Source organism: Falco biarmicus, chromosome 7, assembly GCF_023638135.1.
Source record: "Falco biarmicus isolate bFalBia1 chromosome 7, bFalBia1.pri, whole genome shotgun sequence".
Classification (NCBI taxonomy): Eukaryota; Metazoa; Chordata; class Aves; order Falconiformes; family Falconidae; genus Falco; species Falco biarmicus.
In genome coordinates this window covers 20,216,341-20,236,564 of record NC_079294.1, presented here as the reverse complement: position 1 = coordinate 20,236,564, position 20,224 = coordinate 20,216,341, and the positions used below count along the sequence as shown (strand labels likewise).

General features: G+C 41.8%; 2 protein-coding genes across 2 annotated transcripts in view; one reads left to right on the top strand and one right to left on the bottom strand.

Annotated features, from left to right (window-relative positions):
• ARG2 (arginase 2) overlaps positions 1–9,118 on the top strand; it is a 22,269-nt gene extending 13,151 nt beyond the window's left edge. Inside the window, exons 3-8 of the mRNA XM_056347557.1 lie at positions 218–395; positions 1,232–1,391; positions 6,031–6,125; positions 6,256–6,360; positions 7,826–7,962; positions 8,787–9,118. Of these exons, the coding sequence (XP_056203532.1) occupies positions 218–395; positions 1,232–1,391; positions 6,031–6,125; positions 6,256–6,360; positions 7,826–7,962; positions 8,787–8,992 (881 nt within the window). The 3' untranslated portion in view covers positions 8,993–9,118. The remainder of the gene's footprint in view (positions 1–217; positions 396–1,231; positions 1,392–6,030; positions 6,126–6,255; positions 6,361–7,825; positions 7,963–8,786) is intronic.
• On the bottom strand, positions 9,108–20,224 carry VTI1B (vesicle transport through interaction with t-SNAREs 1B). The gene is made up of 6 exons (XM_056347559.1): positions 19,761–20,224; positions 15,437–15,495; positions 14,000–14,191; positions 12,473–12,646; positions 10,544–10,605; positions 9,108–9,492 (listed from the first exon to the last, which is right to left on the bottom strand). Exons 1-6 carry the CDS (start codon positions 19,873–19,875, stop codon positions 9,396–9,398), a joined length of 699 nt encoding a protein of 232 aa, XP_056203534.1. The 5' UTR covers positions 19,876–20,224; the 3' UTR covers positions 9,108–9,395.

Genomic DNA, 20,224 nt, shown 5'->3' with positions numbered 1-20,224 from the left:
CCATCTCATCACTAAACTAAAGCCACAATACTTCTAAGCTTTCTAATCTGTGAAGTTGTGACAGTTGTTTGCAAGGGCACGCAAACAGTCAAATTAATGCATTTTCCCCATTGGTTCTTTCATACTTGCCCAACTGATTTTCTGAGCGGACTGTATTTTGAACATTTCTCTGAGCACTTATTTCAGTAACTCACTCTCCTTTTGCTGCTGTTTCCAGGATGCCAAGTGTATGACTTTGGAGATTTGAACTTCACTCAAGTTCCCAATGACGAACTGTACAACAACCTGATACTGTATCCGCGGTCAGTGGGTTTGGCCAGCCAGGTACTGGCTGATGCTGTAAGCAGAGCAGTAGCCGCTGGACACAGATGTGTGACTATAGGAGGTGATCACAGGTGAGCTGAACTAGAAGCAATTGGTGGTGCATGCTGCAGGTTGACACTTGGAGTATAAAAATTTAATTAAGGGCACAGTGGGAACCACTTGGGGTCATTTCCTGGCAATACCATAGGGTAGCAGCATTTTGCTTTTATTGCTGGGGCTTTTAGAATGAAACGCTGAAGACAAATACAAAAATCTGACCTTCTAAGACAGTATTACTTGGGTCCAGACTGTTCTGTGATACATAGACATATAAATGAGGCTTTCCTGTTTGGGACATTTTTGTGTGCTCAGGTCCCTTTAGGAGCTGTTGTTCTTTATGCTGAATGTTTAGTGATGTGTCTCTTTTTGCCCCTCAGCTCTCAGGGTGTCAGCTCTCAGGATGGGTTTGCAATGCCTGCACACAGACCATTTTGTAATAGATCTTAACATCTGATTCTTTTTCCTCTTTTTCACTAACCTTTGATCTGAGAATTGGTTGAAGAAGGCGGAGCACGTAAGAATGAATTGTGGGGGGAAGTGTCATGACTGGAATAAAAAATGGGTGAATAGCAGAACTGATGAGTGAGCACACTAGGCACCCTAGCTCCACCCTAGCTCCAAATGATCTCTTAGAAGAGCTCTTTCTCATCGGTTGCTACTAGTATACTGTAAAGTTACTTGGAGTCTCCTGGAATCATGGTAGCGGTGTGCCACGCAGTCTGTATGGGATGCACTCTTTACTGTCACAGACGTCTGATGTGTTGAAACATGACAAAGTTCCTGACTGAAGCTGCAGCGACTTTCCATTATCCTTGTAATTGTTCTGAAGGAGAAATGGTGACTAATGAGTTTACAACTGTACTTCCAGCTTGGCGCTTGGTTCCATCAGTGGCCACGCACGGCAGTGCCCACACCTTGGCGTGATCTGGGTGGATGCGCATGCTGATATCAACACCCCTCTTACAACTCAGTCTGGAAACCTCCATGGACAACCTGTCTCATTTCTCTTGAGAGAGCTTCAAGATAAAGTAAGTATCTTGCTCATATAGTTGGCCTACATTGAAATCTGCAGAGCATTTTACTACTTCTGGTGTGAGGTGCTTTATCTGCTGCAAACGCAGACCTTTTTTATCCAAGTACAAGCAAAAATATGTATTATTGGTGTGTGTATACATGCACATATGTATACACATATACACAAATGCACACACGCACTTAGAAGCAAGAATGAGAAAAAGCTTTTCTTTGTGTTAGCACCCTCATGGCCTGTACGGTAAGCCGGAGTTCACACAGACTGTGTGCAGCAGCTGGCCGCAGTGCCATTCCCACGTCCCGCGCGGCACCGGTGCTGAGGCTGTGCAATGGCAGCAATTCTACCCATGGAGCGGAACCTCCCCCCAGCCGAGCCTGTGGGAGCTGTGCTGAGCTCGCCTCCAGCAGCAGCTGGTTCCTGCACTGCTTGCTGCCTTGCGTGCTGCTTCTGCTCAGTTTGGCTTTTCTGTGTTTTGACAACTTTGGGGCTGTTCCTGCATGATCTCACCTAACTGGCTTCTCTGGTGTTGGCTCCACCAAAATACTACAAACCAGAATAGCTGTACCTGCTTACAGGGTGTTTTTAAAGAGAGTCTTTTGTCTTGAAAGAGGTCAGATGATCAAAAAGTGCTGTTTACTGGGGCACATGGAATGGCCCGTTTTTGCTACTGTCAAGATAGTGAAGGTTGCCCTAAGGCCTACGTACTGTGTCTGGCTTAGCTGCAGGCTGAACCTCCCTATACCGGTACCCGTAGCACCTACTGGAGACGCTGCAGTGGCAGCCTGTGCATCGTTCAGTAGCTGGGGCCTTTGCAGTAGGGACTTGGATCTGAGAGTGCTTCTGCTGAAGCTTAGGCTGGAGAGCAGGAGCAGGATCAGCAACTGCAGGTTGAGAATGGATGCTGGAGCTGCAGAAAACCTGACTTTTATTTTATTCCGGCACTTTGCACTGCTCATCGTTTATCTGGGATTTCCTTTTTCTCTCTGATAAATTTTGGGGCTGCTGTGTTGATTGATGGAAGTATGCCTCTCCCAAGTAAGATCAAGCATCTTTAATGTCTTTATGGCTGTTGAGGGATACCATTGTGTTGGTACCTGTTTGGCATAGCAAGATTGCTGTCATCTAGTAAAGCTTTTCTTTTCTTCTGCAAATTCTTCTGAATGAATTCCATCCACAAGTTGGTAAGAGTCATTCAATGCTTTTACTTACTTTCTTCTTTGTAATAATTCCTGTGTGGTCTCTACAAACACAGTAGAATTCCTGAAGTAATGCAAAATTAATGGGGCTTCCTGAAATACCCCTAGGATGTGAGAAGGTTAATATAAGACTACTGTATGTCTAGTTTCTTGCCTAGAAGTTAAAGGGGGTGATGGTTTGGAGGGTTTTTTTCCCTTTTTGGTAACTACCCACTTCTGCAGGAGAGATGGGTAGACCAAGAGAAAATTCTGTAAATTTTGGAGCTCACAAGGTGAACAGTTTATGTCTTGGTGAGAACAGAACAAAACCAAGTTCTTTGATAGCTGAGCAAAGAGGAGAAAGGCAGAATAAGATACGCTGCTTTCCTCTTTCGTCTGTAGGACAAAAGTATTTAATTGGCTTCCTGTGTTGATCTCTGGTCTGCTGGGCTCCAGTTCTTGAGCAGCATGGAAAAGCAGTATTTATTTATTTGTTTATTTTTAGAGCTAAAAGAAGACTGAGTTTTCTGGGGTCAGTGTGGGAGCAGGCCTCTTGCCAGCAGCAGTAGTGAATAAAGAGTCAGATTAGGCTATATTAGAGGAGAGTTAGTCAGGTGTGGTGCTGGTTATGAGATCTCATCACAAGCCCACCTAAATTCTAGCTATCAGGAAGCCTTATGCAGCAACATCTGACACAAGCAGCTGTATTTGCAGCTACACAAACAGGTACATACTTGTTCAGAGGGTCTCCTTTCCACACTGTATTCCTTTTTAGAGGGAGGAAAACCAACATCTGTCCTGCTGGTACAAGAAGGTTTCTAATTTTTAAACAGCTGTTTAGCAGTAGTAGAACATGTCTTTGACAATAGTTTTGTCTGGCTATGTACCTGACTTACTGGAGGGAACAGGTGCATGTGGCTCACTCTCTTGCTCTTATCCAGTAGAGTGGTTGTGTTGGTAAAGGGACAAAAAGAGAATGTACCATCCTTCTTTCCTGACTGCTTTGCAAGGATTCTTTCTGAATCCTAAAATTGTCTGCCACCAGGCAAGAAGGCTACTCTGCTCTAGGCTCGCTCTGCTAAGCATAACTTCTTTCTCAAAGCAACAGATGAACTAACCAGTTGCACTTGGCTTCTCAAGGAGGCTTCTATCTTGTCAAAGGGTATGTAGCATAGCAGTGTGAGGACAAAACAGATTTTGGGGTGAGCCCTGTATTGCCTTCCCTGCTTTCACTCATGCTGTGAAGGTATTTTTGAGCAACTTCTCCCCACCATGACACATCTGTGTGTACGCTTCTCTGGGTGGGCTCCCAGAATTCCACCAAACTGGCTCTCTGGGTCACAAAACTTTGTCATCAACCTAACAGGGAGCCAAGTGCTAACTAGCCTTCCTGAGACTGTCTAGATTGTTTTGTAGAACCACAGAGAACAGCCCCTTTGAGGATATAAAAAGAGAGCAAAATAGCCTGCATGATTAAATTTTACCTTCCTGATTCACTGCCCATCCCTGCTAACTGGTACTGCTCTTCCCGCATCTCCAGGCTCCTTGCTTTTCATTCCCTGTCAAGAAGGCATGGGACAGAGATAGTGGCGTAATATACATCTCTCTTGGTGGCACAATCTGTTTAGACTGTTCTTGGCCCCATGCCAGCAACTCAGTTTAGCTCTTTGCTTGGTTAATTTTCAGATGCATCCAAATGTCCCTGCAACTGCTTAAATCAGCAAAACTGCCAAGCACTCCCCAGGGCTGTCTCAAGTCCCTCGGTTTAGGTGTTCTCTCACCTGTTTTCAGAATCCTTTATGTGTCCAGGGCTAACGAGCTTGGTCAATGCTGTACCGAATTAAACGTCCCCCTGCAGCAGACAACCTGAAACGCACAAGTGATGCTTGTGGCTGTGAAAAATTTGGCCAGGTCCCTGTAGAACAAACACTGGTGGGTGTCTGCACAGTCCATTCACAGGCTGTCGGCTGCTACTGCTTCGTTCAGTTAGCTTCATGGGAGCACTGCATGGTACTCTTCAAGGCAAGGTGGCTCTTTGGGGTTTTTAAAAAATGTTTAAAGTTAATTGTGTTGCTTTAAGGGAAAACATTTATAAACATAATCCTTTGACTGGCCTTCCTCAAACCAAGCATTAGTGCTGGGGCTTCTGGAACCATTCAAACTAAACTCATAAACTGCTATTAATAACTTACCCTTACACCTTTTTCTGATGCCAATTTGGCTTTACTATCGGCAACTCCTCTTCTGTTGCAACAACGTAAAAAGAGAGCCTACCAAAGGAATTTAAGGCATTTCATTTTTTTATTTAAAGAGAAAGAGGTATAATTAAAAATAGCAGTATTAAATCTACTGAATCATTGATATTATCAACAATATTATCAATACTGTGCTCAGGTTATGGTATAGTGATGGGTTTTACAGATACAGCTTCATTTCTGAGACCTGGATTATTTTTCCTAGTTGTCTCCATTTATCCCTCTTCTGAATTAATGACTGCAGAGAGTTTCAGGTCATTGACCCAGAGTAACAAGTGATTTTATAGTATGGGCTTATTTAACCCCAATGTAATTAAATATAACTATGGGGGTGTAAGCCTTTAAAAACAAATCCAAACATTGTAACTGGAATATAATTAGCAATTGAGAAGTGTAAGAGGGGGGGAAACAAAGCCTTCTTGCTGCTTGATAGCTGTGTTGGCTGTAGCGATTTTCAGAGCTGGGACAAGAAACCAGAGTCAAAAGCAGTCCTAAAGAAATCTGAGTTAAAGCACTCCTAAAATTGGTAGGTATTACTAATTGAAGGATTTCTGTAATTGCAACCATGACTATTTACCAAAGCTGAAAAATTACCTCATCGTCTTTCATTTGCTGTCCTAGACCTGCTCTCTTCAGTTCTACATTAAAGAACGGTATGATGTAGCTGAGTGTGGAGGCCTGACTTCTTGCCATGCCTCCCCCACAACTTCTTACTTTGAAGCTGTCCATGCCTAATGTTGTTTTTGCAACAAAGTTTGCCTGACTTTTTGGTGATTCTCCTAAAAAAGATACAGGTGCTTTGGTTTTCATTCTTCCAGTTAAGTCTGATGTACTGGGTCAGTTACATGACATTGCCATTAAAGGTACTAAGTGATCTGCATTGTATCTAGTTTCTTAACACTCCCCCTCTACATTTACTGATGCCAAGTACTTATTGCTTGTGGATTTGGGCTTTTTGTTCCTCTTCAAACTGGAAATGTAGAAAGTTGAAAACTTCATCCATTAACATTCAACTCGGGTAAAATAGTATGACAAAAGTAAGGACTGATTAAATCGGCATTAAATCACTCTCAAGTCATTTAAGTGTCTCTGTTTAGACAGAGAAAGGATGCTATAAATAAATACAAAGTTTTGAGGGAAGCATTAAATACAGTTTTGTTATGTATGTCATTAAACTAACCTAATACCAAACCTTGGCTTGCAGGTACCACAGCTTCCTGGCTTTTCCTGGGTAAAGCCCTGCCTTTCAGCATCTGATATTGTGTACATTGGTTTGAGAGATGTGGATCCTGCTGAATAGTAAGTTGACTTAAAGGATTTTTGTTAAAAGGCTGAAATAATGAGCTTCTTTCCTCATCGGGCTGTTCACAAAGGTTGCTAGATTTAAGCTTAGGCCAGTAATTATTTTTACAATTCTTTTTTTAAACAGCTATATTTTGAAGAACTATGACATCCAGTATTTTTCCATGAGGGATATTGATCGCCTTGGAATTCAGAAAGTTATGGAAAGAACATTTGAACAACTCATGAGCAGGTAACAAAACTATTACCTGATTTAAACTACTCTTGTCATCCACTTGTTGAATACCTGTTTTTCTGAAATTTAAATTCAAGTGAAGGTCACTCTTGATGTAAGGTGGCTTAACAGAACTCTTTAAGTGTCCAGTAAATAGTAAAGTCTTAGCAGTGACTTTAGTCCTTGACCTCCACATCTTGAACTGGAACCATTTGATAGTGTTTGGCAAAAAGCTACACAATGAGTTACATTAGTCAGTACAGTTGTGGCTGTTTTATATGATTTTTTTTTTCTGTTTCTTGAGGAATTCTGCACGTTGCTGCAGGTTGACAAGGTCTTTGAATCAACTCTGAGTCCAGGGTATACATTATACAAAAAAATCTGTATCTTTATGTATCTATATAGCAACTTGAATTCAGCTGTTGGTACAAGAAGTAGAAGCATTTGATGGCTTCCTCCTTAGACTGTGCTCACATACGCTGTCCTGATGACAACCAGCTGCCGCTTTCAGTTCGGCTAGTGAAGGTCACTGTAACCGCTCCCTTACTCCAGTTCAATACTGAAGTCTTTGCTAACCTTGCTCAAGTTTGGGGAACCGGATCAGGCAGCAAATAGTGCTACACTAGGGACACATGGTGAGGATCAGAGTTAAAGGGTAACCTCTCACAGGGTAGAACAAAGTCCTGTAAGCAGAACAAGGTCCGTAGATCTGTGCTGCATGCTGTTATATCTAAAGGTGTGCTTGCCCCTCCTAGCTGCAGTTGTGCCAAGTAAAGAAGTTGCTAATCCAGGTACAGCAGATGATTAGTAGGGAGAAGTAAGTTGGAAGTATGTAGTCTACCACTTACATAGCTCATCTGAGTGACAAGCAGTGACCTATTTGTTAAGCTGTCATTGGTTGCCAGACCTCATGTAGTAAGCAACTAACATCCTAGGCTTACGTGACAGAGTTTAGAGGCAGCTTTGCCTTTAAAACTCGGCCTGAAAAATGTGGAAGGCTCCATTCATCTTGATGATGAGCTGTCTATGAAGTCAAGCTTGGCGCTTCCTCTATCCTAGATGCCACACAAAGCAATGGTTCAGCCTTTCGCCCTGGCTTTCTGTACAAAAGGAGAAAAGGCTAGATTATGTCGTACATGTCTGTACCTTTTTCCAGCTAAGGAGACAAACACCAGATAAGATGGTTAGAACTAAAGTACTTATCAGCCAATTCACATCTGAGCAGGTGCTCAATGAAACTAGGAAGGCAAACTTCTGTTTTCCCAGTGTGTACTGGGGAAAGTTTTAAAGAGTTTCAGAGTCCAAAGACATTTAAAAAAAAAATCCTTTCCAAATATATGTAAGACATGGTATAGGACTTAAGGGGGACCTTTAGCATCATGAACCATCATCCTGCTTTGCTGATCAGCCTGGACAGTAAGAAATACATGTAGAAAAAATTTTAAGGTTCTGACATTGCTTTTCCTGTTCTATTCTGTCTCAGGAGACAGAGACCGATTCACCTGAGTTTTGACATTGATGCTTTTGATCCCTCATTGGCTCCAGCAACTGGGACTCCTGTTCTAGGTGGATTAACTTACAGAGAAGGCATGTACATCTCTGAGGAAATACACAACACAGGTAGGAGCTGACCAGTGGTACTAGACTAAGCAAGGACAGAACAAACTACATTGAGCTTGTAACTGTGTAACTTAGTAAGATAAATGCAGTCAAAGCTAAGGTGCCTACATTCAACCTTCAGTAAGGGAAAAAGAAGCCCTACAGATGGGCAATACCCCATGTGTTGGAAGCAGCTTAACAATCAACAACTTCAACTTACCAAAAGTAAATAAAACATATAATATGATTAACTAATGCCAAAAATTACTTGGTCATCTTGTATAATACTGTCCCTTATTCCTAAAAGTGAGGTGAGATATAAAAATGGGCACCTGGAATAAAAAAAATGGATGCAAACAATTCTAAACAGTTTGAAGGTCCGTTCTAGGATTCAAAGCTAACAAATCAAGCTTTCACTGAGTACACTGCAGCTGATTCAATATAAGGATGAAAAAACCCCACAACTAGACAAGAGTCAACAGAATGATGAATAGGATGGCAAAAAAAATACTAGCTGAGACTATTTTACATCACCTAATTTTTGGACTAGGAGAAAACAAGATTAAAAAATACTCCTCTCCTAAGTTTATGGGGAACATCAAGCTTATTTTTGTGAATGCTAAAAGCACGAACGAGTGAGGTAGTGATGTCATAAGAAAGAACCACACTGAAAAACACGAACTTGTATTTAAGAATAACCTTATTCCTCACCTGAGAGCCCATGTTACTTGTCTAAGGGGTAGAATAATATCAGGCTTGCTGCAATGAATGAAAGACCACAAAAGAAACCCTATTAGAGATGTTACCCTTTTTCATAGTAACAAAGCTGTAAATAATTTTCACAGGAATGCTTTCAGCTGTAGACATGGTTGAAGTCAATCCACTGCTTGGAGCTTCTCAAGAGGAAGTGAACGCAACTGCTAGTCTTGCAGTCGATGTGATAGCAACGTGCTTTGGGCAGACAAGGGAAGGAGCACACACTGCTTTTGATGAACTCCCAACACCCAGTTCTCCAGATGAATCTGACAGTGAAGAGCAAGTGAGGATTTAAGAACCTGAAGTGTCAGGTACATCGGACATTACAGAGCTCTGCTGAGGCACCTGAGTGAACAGATTGTCAACACTCGGCAAATACTGTTAACTTCTCAATTTTTAAATAAACTAGCTTTTCCACTGATTGGTGGCTACTTTATTACATACCAAGATTTATTTGTTTAGTTAAATATATACAAATCGAGACGATAAAATATTTATTACCTTCTTATTAATCTTACCAGTAGTTCAAGTCTGTCTCTGCATTTTCCTTTTACTTCCATTCTCTGTCTTTCTAGTGTCAGTACAGTTTCAGCTGAACATGCTGTCTCAGGAGACAGCTCAATCATCAGACAGTCAGAGGGAACAAACAGCTCATCTGGTTCCTCAGTGGTGAAAAAGTTCATCTGAGTCACAAAGATTCATCTGCTGCGGAAGAACTTGTAGTAGACCACACCTCCCAGGATGGCTAGTTCCAGGATGATGATAATTGACAGCAACAACTTATTAGTGGTTACTCTAGAGTTTAAAAAAAAAAAAATAAAAAAAAAATCCAAGATAGCTTCTTTTCCCCTTGGTTATGAAAGCAGATTCTAGATAATTTGGTCACCATTTTACCTTCCCTAAGTGTACTCCCTGTTTCAGCTATACCACACAAGGGCTACTGGAATAGCTCTTAACAAGCAGGAAAAGACAAAATCAGTAGTTTCCTACTCAGGTTTTCCTGGAAATTCTGCTTAAATCTTCTACTTCAACAGTAGCATTTCTGTTCCTCTTCCCCCACCCCACATAAGGCAGATCATTCTGCTCTATACATGCCTACTCATTCAATTAAGGACAGAGGAAAGCATCAGCTGAACTCCTGTACTAAAATCCACACTGTGGTGCTTTTACTTGGAACTATGTAGCTGAAGTAAAACTGTAAAATCTCAAAATAATAATGTACTTCTAATGAAAATTACATGGCTATACCCATTGCTAAAGGAAATTACGATAAAGGAAAGAGTGTTAGGCTAGAAGGACCTACTGGAAATACACTCCATGAACAGGTTTATAAGGATAAGTAAACCATATAGTTAAGAAACCAAATACACATTTACTTTAGTCACCAAAACACAGTGTATGGTCAGGCTCAGAGCTTCTCATATGACAGTCTAGCTACTCTAGGACATTAATACGGGATAAATAGAGATCTGTCTGTGTCATCGGACATCTAAATCACTTAATGCTGCAGCGATGTATGGCACAGCTTTTTCCAACCTGAGTAACATGCTGTGTCTAAAGTTACCACCAGCAATCTGCTGTAACTTATGCCCTTCCACAATTTATCATGCAGGATGGTTAAAGACTGCGTGTTACCCTAAATAAGCAGTACATGTTCAGCAGAGTTCAACTACCTGCACTCCATTAAATACGTAACCAGAGAGGAGAAAACACAAATTGGCTTTTGCCCATAGGCATGTTTACACATTCCCTAACAGTTTCAGCTGACACTCTATTTTTTTACCTGAAACCAGCAGGCAACAATGCTAGCTGCCAAGTGCTGTTCTACATCAGTCATGCCACTCACCTCCTGGACATAGAACGTAGAATCTTGCGACTCTTGCTCAAATTTTCACTTGTATTCACCAACTAAGAAGCAACAAAAGTTATTTGTCAGTTGAACAAGTATGCAGCAATTCTGTAAGATGTACTTGGAAGTAGCTGGTGTTGAAATGTTGTAATTAATAAAGGGACTGAGGCTATATTTTCTCAAAATTCAGAGACATCATTGTTCTCTACACACAGTACCAGCTGGAAGCGTTGTCTCCTTTCTAAGAAGGAAATAAGACTTCAATGTACACTTTCCCTTAGATAAAAAGATACGCAATTTAGGACCACTTTCCGCCCCTTTATTTAATCTACCAATACCAGAAGCTTGGTATTAGTTCTTTTCATTAAATTTCATTTCATTATACTTGTTGTTGACACCAGAAGAAAATGATACCTTCATGTTCTCCCCAGCGTATGTCTGGAACTGTTTGAAATGCTGTTCAATTTCTAGCCAAGAAAGAACCACATTGCACTGACAGGTCTAACTGACCCAGTGGATGTGAGCTCTGAACTGTTAACAGATGCTCCATTTCAGCTTCATAATGCTCAGAAATGAACTGTCAGGTACTTCTTGGTCAGCTATTACACAGCACATAATTGAGGGTGTGGACAACTAAAAAAAGCTGTTGTCTCACAGAGTGAGGATTCATGACATATGGCCACTGGAGGTCTCCAGGTAAGATTTCATTACTCCAGTTCCAAACGTTCAAGGTCAGTGAAAGGTAACCCAGGTCACTTAACATCACAGATGCCTGCCTGCACAGTTCCTCTGTAGTTCAAGCTATTGCCCTCAGCTGCAAAACTGGCCCTGTAATACATTACTTTGCACTGAGATGGACTGGACAAAGCTGGGAAGAAAACTACCAAGTCCATTCAAAGCATACTAGATTTCCAATCTTTTCTATGAAAGATGAAGCAAGAAAAAAGTCTGTTTCTACTTGGAATGTGTGGTTAATGCTGTTCAGTGATACAATGCCTAAAAGGCTCACAATAAAAGTCACAGCTTCATGAACCATCTGTTGATAGACTGACACGCTTGAAGGACTGTAATACTTTCTACTAGAAAAAGAACAGACAAATACTATGCCTACAAATCTTAAGATAACATTTCCTTTCCTGCTCTCCAACCCAAATCTGGGCACAGGGCAAATAAAATTCTGACTGAAATAAATAAACTACTTAAATGAAAAAGCTATGGGCTTTGTTGCAATGAGTAGAGGTAACTACCAAGAAAAGGGGTATGCTTTTTGTTTTGGCTGAACGTGCTTACTTGCCAAATTCAGCATCCCCCTGCAAGTCACTAACCTAAAACCTTTACACTCAGGATCCCTTGTACACACAGAAAATCCTATCAGTTTGTTACTTTAAAACTTGAATTCTCCGTTTTGCCCGTGTAAAACGAATTAATACTTTTTAAAGCTTCTGCAGTAGAAGCAGAGCTTCTTGACCCAAGGATGAGAAACAGGCATCTTGTCTGACACTTTCTCCCTCCCTACAAATACTGGAAGGTTAGTAATTAAGTAATTAAGCTTCTACTAAATTTCCTTTCTTGAGAAAAACTTGCTAACTGCCTCCCAAATCTAAACCTGTACTGGTAATCTAGTGGTGGGCAACTTCTTAGCATTTGTTTAAATCTCTCAATTTTTTCAGTAGCGCTATTCTTTTTTAGCAGGTTCATAGGTCTAGTACCCAATCTTGCACAGACACAGCAGCAGACATTTGGCCGTCATGCTTTGGGCCCTTCTACACTAGGAGCACAGCACAGAAACATGGCAGCCTGGATGTGGTCTGTGGAAACATCGATTGCTGTGTCTAGGGAGGTCTCTGAGAGTAGTTACTGGCATACAGTTCCCACTAAGCTAATACCAGGTTGTTTCAATACAATGCCCACAGTTTCTCTGCTTACTCTGCTCTTGGTGCGTTCCAATTGCTCCCGCTGCTCCCCAAGTTCTTCAATTATATCGGTGCCAATCTGATCTGTTTCAGCAGCAATTCGGTGCGACCGCTCAATGCTCTGGCTGGCTCGGTTCAGGCTGTCTGTTCCCTGGAGAAGCAGCACCCTCTGTGACTGCAGATTAGTCTGAAAAATAATGTATGCTTAACTATTAAGCACAAAGACAGGGGTATTAGGCTTCTGACATATTAAAAAGTTAGGACATGACTCCACAGACCATCCATTTGTATTAGCTGTACATGCTGCTTATGTTAATTGATATAGCTTAGTTAATTTTGAAAGAGTTCTTGTTCACATTGTAAGGTTACAGCTAAATCTGGTTAAACCTTAAAAAAGAACACACAGCTAAGAGTTAAAACAGTTACAAAAAGCTGTCTTTGTAACAATTTACTTTTCCTTCAAAGACTATTTACATGAAAATAGTATTTTTGCTTTCCAGATGCTAACTTTTCCTTCCATTCCGAGCTAAATTCAGTCTTATTTGTGACTCCACAACTGGTTGTCAGGAAAATCATTGAGAGTTTCAGTCAAAAGGATTAGGAACAAACAGCACTATTGGACTGCTAAGTAACAAAGATCCTCTTTTCATGTCAGTAGATTCGGCTAGAGGATAAGTAGATTCGGCTAGAGGATAAAAATGTTTGCTGATCTTGGGGTCAAAAGTAGCTCAAAATAAAGTATTTTCTCAGGCTTCAGAAAGTCTAATCTACTACCCTGCTCTCAGGTTTTAGAGGAACCAATCAAAAGGAATCAAATGCAAAAATTTACAAAGCTACTGCAGAACAAGACACTAAGGAAAGAGCCTCTCTCAAACCTGCCTTATCTAAGGCAGACAAACCAAAAGGCCACCTCCGTGAACTTCCTGTACAGACGACAGCATTTTGAAGATAAGCAGATTCAGTCTCATTAGCTCAGCTGTATCTAAGATTATCTGGTAAACAAAGACACTGGTGTATTTCTTGCACTGCAGCAGCACACCCATAGTGAATAAGTGCTAGAAGATGACTTACATTTTCTTGGAATTATTTACACTGAGATTGCTTAAGAGAATTCCACCAAGGTACCTATACAGAGCATGACTCTCACTCTTTGCTAGTTTTGGAGCCTAAAACTAGATCAGTTGGCCTTTCTTCTCAGTCAGTAGCATCACTTTTGTTTTCACTACTGCAGGAGCATGATTAAACAAAGCATTTCAGTACAGAATGTTGTGTAAGTTACTAACCGCATGGCCTTCAAGGAGTTCCATTTTGATTATACTCATATCTTTGTTTTAGAACAGAAAAGCTTTCCTTTTGAGTTCCAAGTGTTCCTTCTCCTCCCTGAGATATTCATGTTACATGCAGAGAGATGTTACATGTAACACAGGGAGTTACACAAGCACAGAGGCTAAGTGGATTAAAGTAGAAACACTGTAAACAGTAAATCGGGAATATTAAACAATCACAGCAACGTTAAACAAAATTTATATCTAATTCTCACACTCTGTTCATTTTCTGTGGAGAAGATTCCATATTTTATATCGCCTTGACTTCCAGGGCCCAATCCCAAATCTGTGCTTCTCATCTCTCTCTGGAATATGGAGAGGTCTCTCCTGTACGCTCGGATTTTGCTCATCATTTGGTTGCGGAAAGTCAGGGGAGCATACTTCAGTTCTTCCTCCATTTCCCGCAGCTTTAATGAATGAAAGAAAATGTATTTATTTTTTAAAGCACCAAATCTATTCTCATCAGCAGCTATATTCAAAACTCACCCCCAGATGAAGGGATTTGTAAGTTTTTATGTGATTGGGCAAGGGGGATTAACCCCAAAACCTATACACCTCATCTAGTATCATGTATACCATTCTGCAAATGCTGTTCAACCTCCATGGATTTTCAGATACACAACGCCTCAAAAAAAAGATTAGAAACAAAAATTAACTGCTAGGATTAAATGCTTGATTTATCCTGAAACGTCACTCTATAACTTCAGAATCTGCAGTTCTCAGTTTCACATAGTTTAAGCATTTATAGGATAGGTATCAGCTTCTCATATCTATGCAATAGAGATCTATTGCATAGGTAGGCATGCCACTAAATTCACACTCCGAATTATCCTGGCATGACAACTGGAGTTAGGATTTGTAAACACTGAGATTCTGGATGCATGAATTTTCACATCAGCTTATAGTGACAGTTGTTACAAATTTACAATGCTTAAAGCTGTCTGCCAATATGAGCTCTCTCACAATATGAGCTCTACATCTCATATATCACCTACACAGGTATCTGTCAATAAACCCCAGTAAGTCAGAAGAATAAAGCTTTGACTCAAACATCCTAACAAATGTCACATTAATATGAAAAGACAGCTTAATCCATAACGTCTTGCTTAAAAAGATATTAAAAAGTCACACAGGGGTTTTTTGTGCTGTTCCACATCACCTGCTGTCCCGGAAGCCAATACAATAGAGGTTTCAAATATTCAAGGTTCCTAATATTTAACCGTCAGACTACTATAGAAAGATCAGATGGGTCAAAGAGCAACATGAAAAAAGACGCAGAGGGTCAGGGCAAAGCAGCAGCAGATTGTCTACAAGCCCTCTCTACAATCTCTAGCAATTTTAATTGCACCTCTGTCATTCTCCTTTGTTCAACAGTGGGAAGGCAATGGCCAAAGCGAGCACTCAAGAAAAAAAACCAAACAAACCCAACCCAACCACCTCCCACATGTAAGAGTATTTGTGTATATCTGTATGTGTGTGTACATATATACACCCACAAAAGCCTAGACAGACGCAACTATCAGATCAATTAAAAATAAAGTATTAAAAAAAATATATCTGCTTGCCAGAACAGGATCCATAAAGAAAGGTAATATCCTTTTTAAGCAAATTTCAACCAGTCAGAAAGGCCAGAAGCCTAGACTTATGTTTACCGTTTCATTTGCTTCACGCTGTTTCTCATCATATTCTCGAATTAGTTTTTTCTTCTCCTCTGTGAAAGAAAAAGTAGCATGTCAGATATACTACACAGAGACAATAGAACTTCAACTCAATCCATTACAGACAAGGAAGCTGCCACAGATGGCTGATTACACAAATGCCACATCAAAATCTACCACAAACAGGAACAGCCTGTTCTTATGACAACTTTTCAAAAGGGGGTACAGGGAGACAGCAGAAACCACCCTTCCAAATGCTGGCCACTACCTGAGAGACAAAAGAACTCATTTTTCAAACCTGAAATATTTTTCTGACCTATTATCCTCCAGTCTCCACTGACAAAATTACGTGTTGATAAACACATAACATGAAAGAGGACATGCTGGTAAACAGCTCATAAATTTTTTTTTTTTTTTTTGCATCCATTTGGCAAGATCACTGAAGGCTGAAACTATACTATTGATTTGAACAGAAAATCAGGTCAATCTACATCTTCCAAGTGAGCCCTGAAGTTCCTGGCAGACAGGACGCTCTGCATTCTTGTGGTCCTAAAGTAACTAGGTAAACAGGGTAAGTATTCTATAGAGTACTCTAGATTAGGTGCCATCACATTATCACCTCAGGTTCATGGATTAATGCCCAAATGCTTTCCTCTTCTGGAATGACATCAGTTGTTTGAATCAGCCAATAAAGCTATGTATTTTAGTTGTTTGTGACAGTCATTTGCTAGGATCCCTGCATCTAGGGCTTTGGAGGCCAAAGAATGGGTTTCACCACTGTTATTCTATTTTTAAACAAAACCGTAAGACATGTATTTTGCATATGTTAAGAAATTATCATACATCTCTAATACCCACAATCAGTGGAAGTATAATTCTGAAACTCCCCGTACCTCAATGGAGCCAAAATACATGTTTTATAAGCTTTTGCAAAAGCACTGAAGATGACCACAAGAGGACTCTTGTAGTGTGAATTAAACAAACTTCTGTCAGAAGCCTGATAAATATGCACTAGCCTAATTCACCTCTCTCAGGAGAGAATAACGCAGTCTTAAAATTTTAGCTAGTAAAAAATGCAGTCAGTCATCTTGGTAAAACTTCTCTAATGTGATTAAACTTAAAGACAACATTATGAAAGCATCATTGCAAAATGACAAAAAAAAAGTCTAAAAAAATCAGACTTCATAATACTCTTTTGTAAATACGGTCCTCTGCAAAAGAAGCAGTTCTATTCCACTGAGTTCTCAACAGAGACTAGGAAAAAAAATGGAAGTGATCAAAATACATATATATATATATAGCGCCTCTCATGTACACAACATGCCTAAGCTGTAGGTTCTCCTTTTCAGTTAAAACTCATATTAAGCCCCCAAAACTGAACTGTTGAGAACTTAAGACAGAATCGAAAACCATCATCTAACAAGAAGCTATGCTCTCAAGCAGTACACAGAATTATTACAGACTAAGCTATATTATGACTGTTAATGCATTACACACTAGCGGGTATCAGGATATCAGCTGGTATCACACGTCAGTTTATTCAGGAGGAAATGCTGACTTACAGGGTTCCTAAACACACTCTCCTCAACTTCTTCTATAATTTACCGCCACACACATTTGTGCTGATGCAGTTATTTGCATAGCTGTGTTACAAGTGGACATGAACTGCAGCAAAACAGCCTTCAGAAGTCAGTATTTTCTTTCATACAGGTCATTTCTCTAATCTGATTTAAGTAACACCCTCTTAAAATAGCTGCTGTCTCAAACTGATCAAAACTTGGCTGACAAAGCAGCATTTTACCTTCTTTATGTCCCCCGAGTGGAGTAAGACATTGCACTGATGAACGAGCAGTTAAAGAAATACTAGTTTCCAAAAGTCAAGCAGCAATGGCTTGAGACTTTCTTGTCTATGGGTAATGTGGCTTGAAAGCATTATACTGGATCGGGCCTAACAGAAATCCCAGAATATATTGAGCAGTTTAATTCATATCACTCCAGATTAATGTGTGACTTATGCAACAATATTTTTAGTACAGTAATAGTAAAACGTAAAAAGCCACAGTAACATTATCCACATGCTCATCAACATTAAACTGATTTATTTCCAGTAAGAAAGATTCAGTTGAAAAGTACAGCTAACTGAATTAATTTAGAGGAAAGTATCTGTATCTGAAACTGATCCAGGCTGTTTAAAATGCCTTCTTACAAATTTGGAATGAAAAATCTTGTTTTTAGAGGTACGAATTTGTTATCTTGTTTATACAGAGTAAAACAGCATTTTTAAACCTCTGTCCCTCAAAGATGTCCCAAGGACTACAGATTCTGTTGTTGCTCAAGTTTGGGAGTATGCCAATCATCTAAAAAAAGTATGCGAGGTATCTCTTATTGCCTCCTGAAATTTTCAGGATCAGATAACTCGAAAAATAAAGATACAACTCCCTTCCCCGCAAGTACAAGAATCAAACAAAGCACATTAGGAGAGTGGAACACCGCTACCAGATAAACCAATTCCTGACTTGACTTAAACTCTCTTAGAAATGCTTTCCAAAAATAATACCAGCATTTTTGCAGCAACAAATTTAAAGAACAGGAGAGTTACATAAAATTTTGTAGCATGTCTGAAAAATCAGTTTGCAATTACTTATAATCGATTGAAAAAAACCCCAACAAACGAAAACCTACAAGCATTGCAAAAATCACTGCCTGTAAATATGCCATTTAAGCCCATTGCTCAGAATTCATTGTCAAGAATTCATTGCTCAAGACCATCTGAGTTCCATGGAGACCTGACAAAGCTTTACCAAGAAACCAACCACTCTCCTTTCTACAAGGAAATAAGGATTTCCTACAAGAAAGGGTGTTTCTTCTTTTATGCTTTTTATTCTTGTCGACCTCTAGTGAAATTAACTCAGCTTTGAAAGTTGCCATATGCAGGTCTGAACATCTTTCTTGAACCAAACTTTCTGGAAACGCTGATGACAAGGACTGCAACCCTGAATTTTACTCATTATTAAATAGAAAGCCAGGTAAGAAACAGAACATTCAGCTTTTCATAGTCTGTGTTATCTAGTACAGGCTGGTATATTCTGCACAAACCATTTGTATGATTTTACACCTAGACACAGAAATTTGATAAATTCCGGGATAATTACCAGACCGCAGCAGAACGTGGCTGACAGCCCCAGCTCCTTCTGGTACAAAACCCAAGCTGAGGTTGGGTTCAACAATGTATCATGTTTCTCATATGAAAGAAGCATTTAATCTAAGAGATTCTGTGACATTGGTGAAACTGTCCTTGTCAGATCACTTCCCTTTCCAGTTCTCAGAATACTGCCAAGTATTAAGAACTGGATTAGAAGCACATTGCCAAGTCCTACAGAGAACTGTTCTGTCAGTGTTTTACCCACTGGTACGGTATAAAGAATACTCACAAAATTAGGTTTTGCTTCTACTATAACTTTGTATAACTTGATAGTTTTTTTGCTAGTCTAGGAGTAGGTAGTGTGCAAACCAGACTTTTAGAACAGTCATTTAAAATGCATATCTTCTCTAGTAAGTCTACAAACGGTTGTGGACAGTTGTGATAATGAGAAGTGCTTTTATTTCTGCTGATGAGATTTTAACCAAGAGTCAACAATGTCAAAACAAGCCAAAGCACTGCGATTTAGACAGTTCGCATAGAAACAGCATAAAATAGCATCCAAATAACAACTCCTCCTCAGAGGTGAGACTGAAGCGGAAAGCCCAGCACCGCAGCGCTTGGCTATGGAGCTGAAGTTTGCCAGACGAGAGCTGCTGCTCCGGAGGATGTAAAGTGACACACCAGCCTCGCTGCCTGCATATCTGGGGGCCAGGCCTAACGCTCAAGAGCAAAGCTGCCAGAACATAGCGGCACCTGGAAAAGAACACGCAGCGACGCCAGACCGAGCCAAGCCGCCCGCCCCCTCCGAGAAGGCGCTACCGACAGGGATGCACTGAACGCCTGCCAGCGCCACGGCCGACCCCCTCCCCAGGCACAGGCTCTCCTAAAGGGCTTCTGCCCTGCCGGCTGTAAAATCAGGTTTATCTACGGCGGCACAAACGCCCAAACGGCGCTGCAGCGGCGCTAGGGCAAGCGCCGGCTACGCGAGGCCGCCGGCAGGGAAGCCCCGAGCGGCGGCCCAGCTGCCCCGGCGGGGCGGAGGGACAGCGGGCTCGGCCCCACCGACAAGCAGAGGCGGCTCAGGCCCCGCGCCCGGCGGAGCCCCGCGCCCCGTCCCGCCACCGCTGCGCCCTTCCCCGAGCAACCAGGGGCGGCCGCCGCCCGCCCCCGCCTCACCGGCCGCGCTGCCCCGCAGCCGCTCGGGGACGCTCCGCAGCTCTCCGTGCAGTCCCCGGAAGATTTCGTGCAGCCGCTCCAGGTGCTCCGAGGAGCCGGCGCCGCGGCCCGCCATGGCAGGGAGCCGCCTCCCGCCGCGCTCGGCGACAGCGACCGCCACCGCCTCCCCCGGCCCCCTCGGCTACGCGCCGCGCCGCGCCGCCGCTCCCCCGCCAGGCACTTCCGCCATCGGCGGCGGCCCGCGGCTCCCCCCGCGCCGCCGGGCGCCCGGCACGCCGCACCCCCGCCCCAAGCCCCCCCGCGGCGGCGGCAACGCGGGCAGCCCGGCGGGCCTAGCTCCCCCGGTAGAGCGCCGCCGCTCGCGTTGCGGCAGGGCTGACGGTGACCGGCGGCAAGGCGCGTCAGGCGCTGCCCGGGCTGCCGCGTAGGGGGGCCTCACGGCGCGCACTGCCTGCTGGGAGCTG

Excerpts from the sequence above, each read along its gene's own strand:
- VTI1B (XM_056347559.1), bottom strand. The coding sequence starts at position 19,875 with ATGGCGGGCCGCGGCGCCGGCTCCTCGGAGCACCTGGAGCGGCTGCAC. Across the intron at positions 14,192-15,436 it reads AGCGTGAAGCAAATGAAACG|CTGCGGGAAATGGAGGAAGA; the intron begins GTAAACATAAGT and ends CATTCATTAAAG. Across the intron at positions 12,647-13,999 it reads CCACAGAAAATGAACAGAGT|ACTAATCTGCAGTCACAGAG; the intron begins GTGAGAATTAGA and ends ATTATTTTTCAG.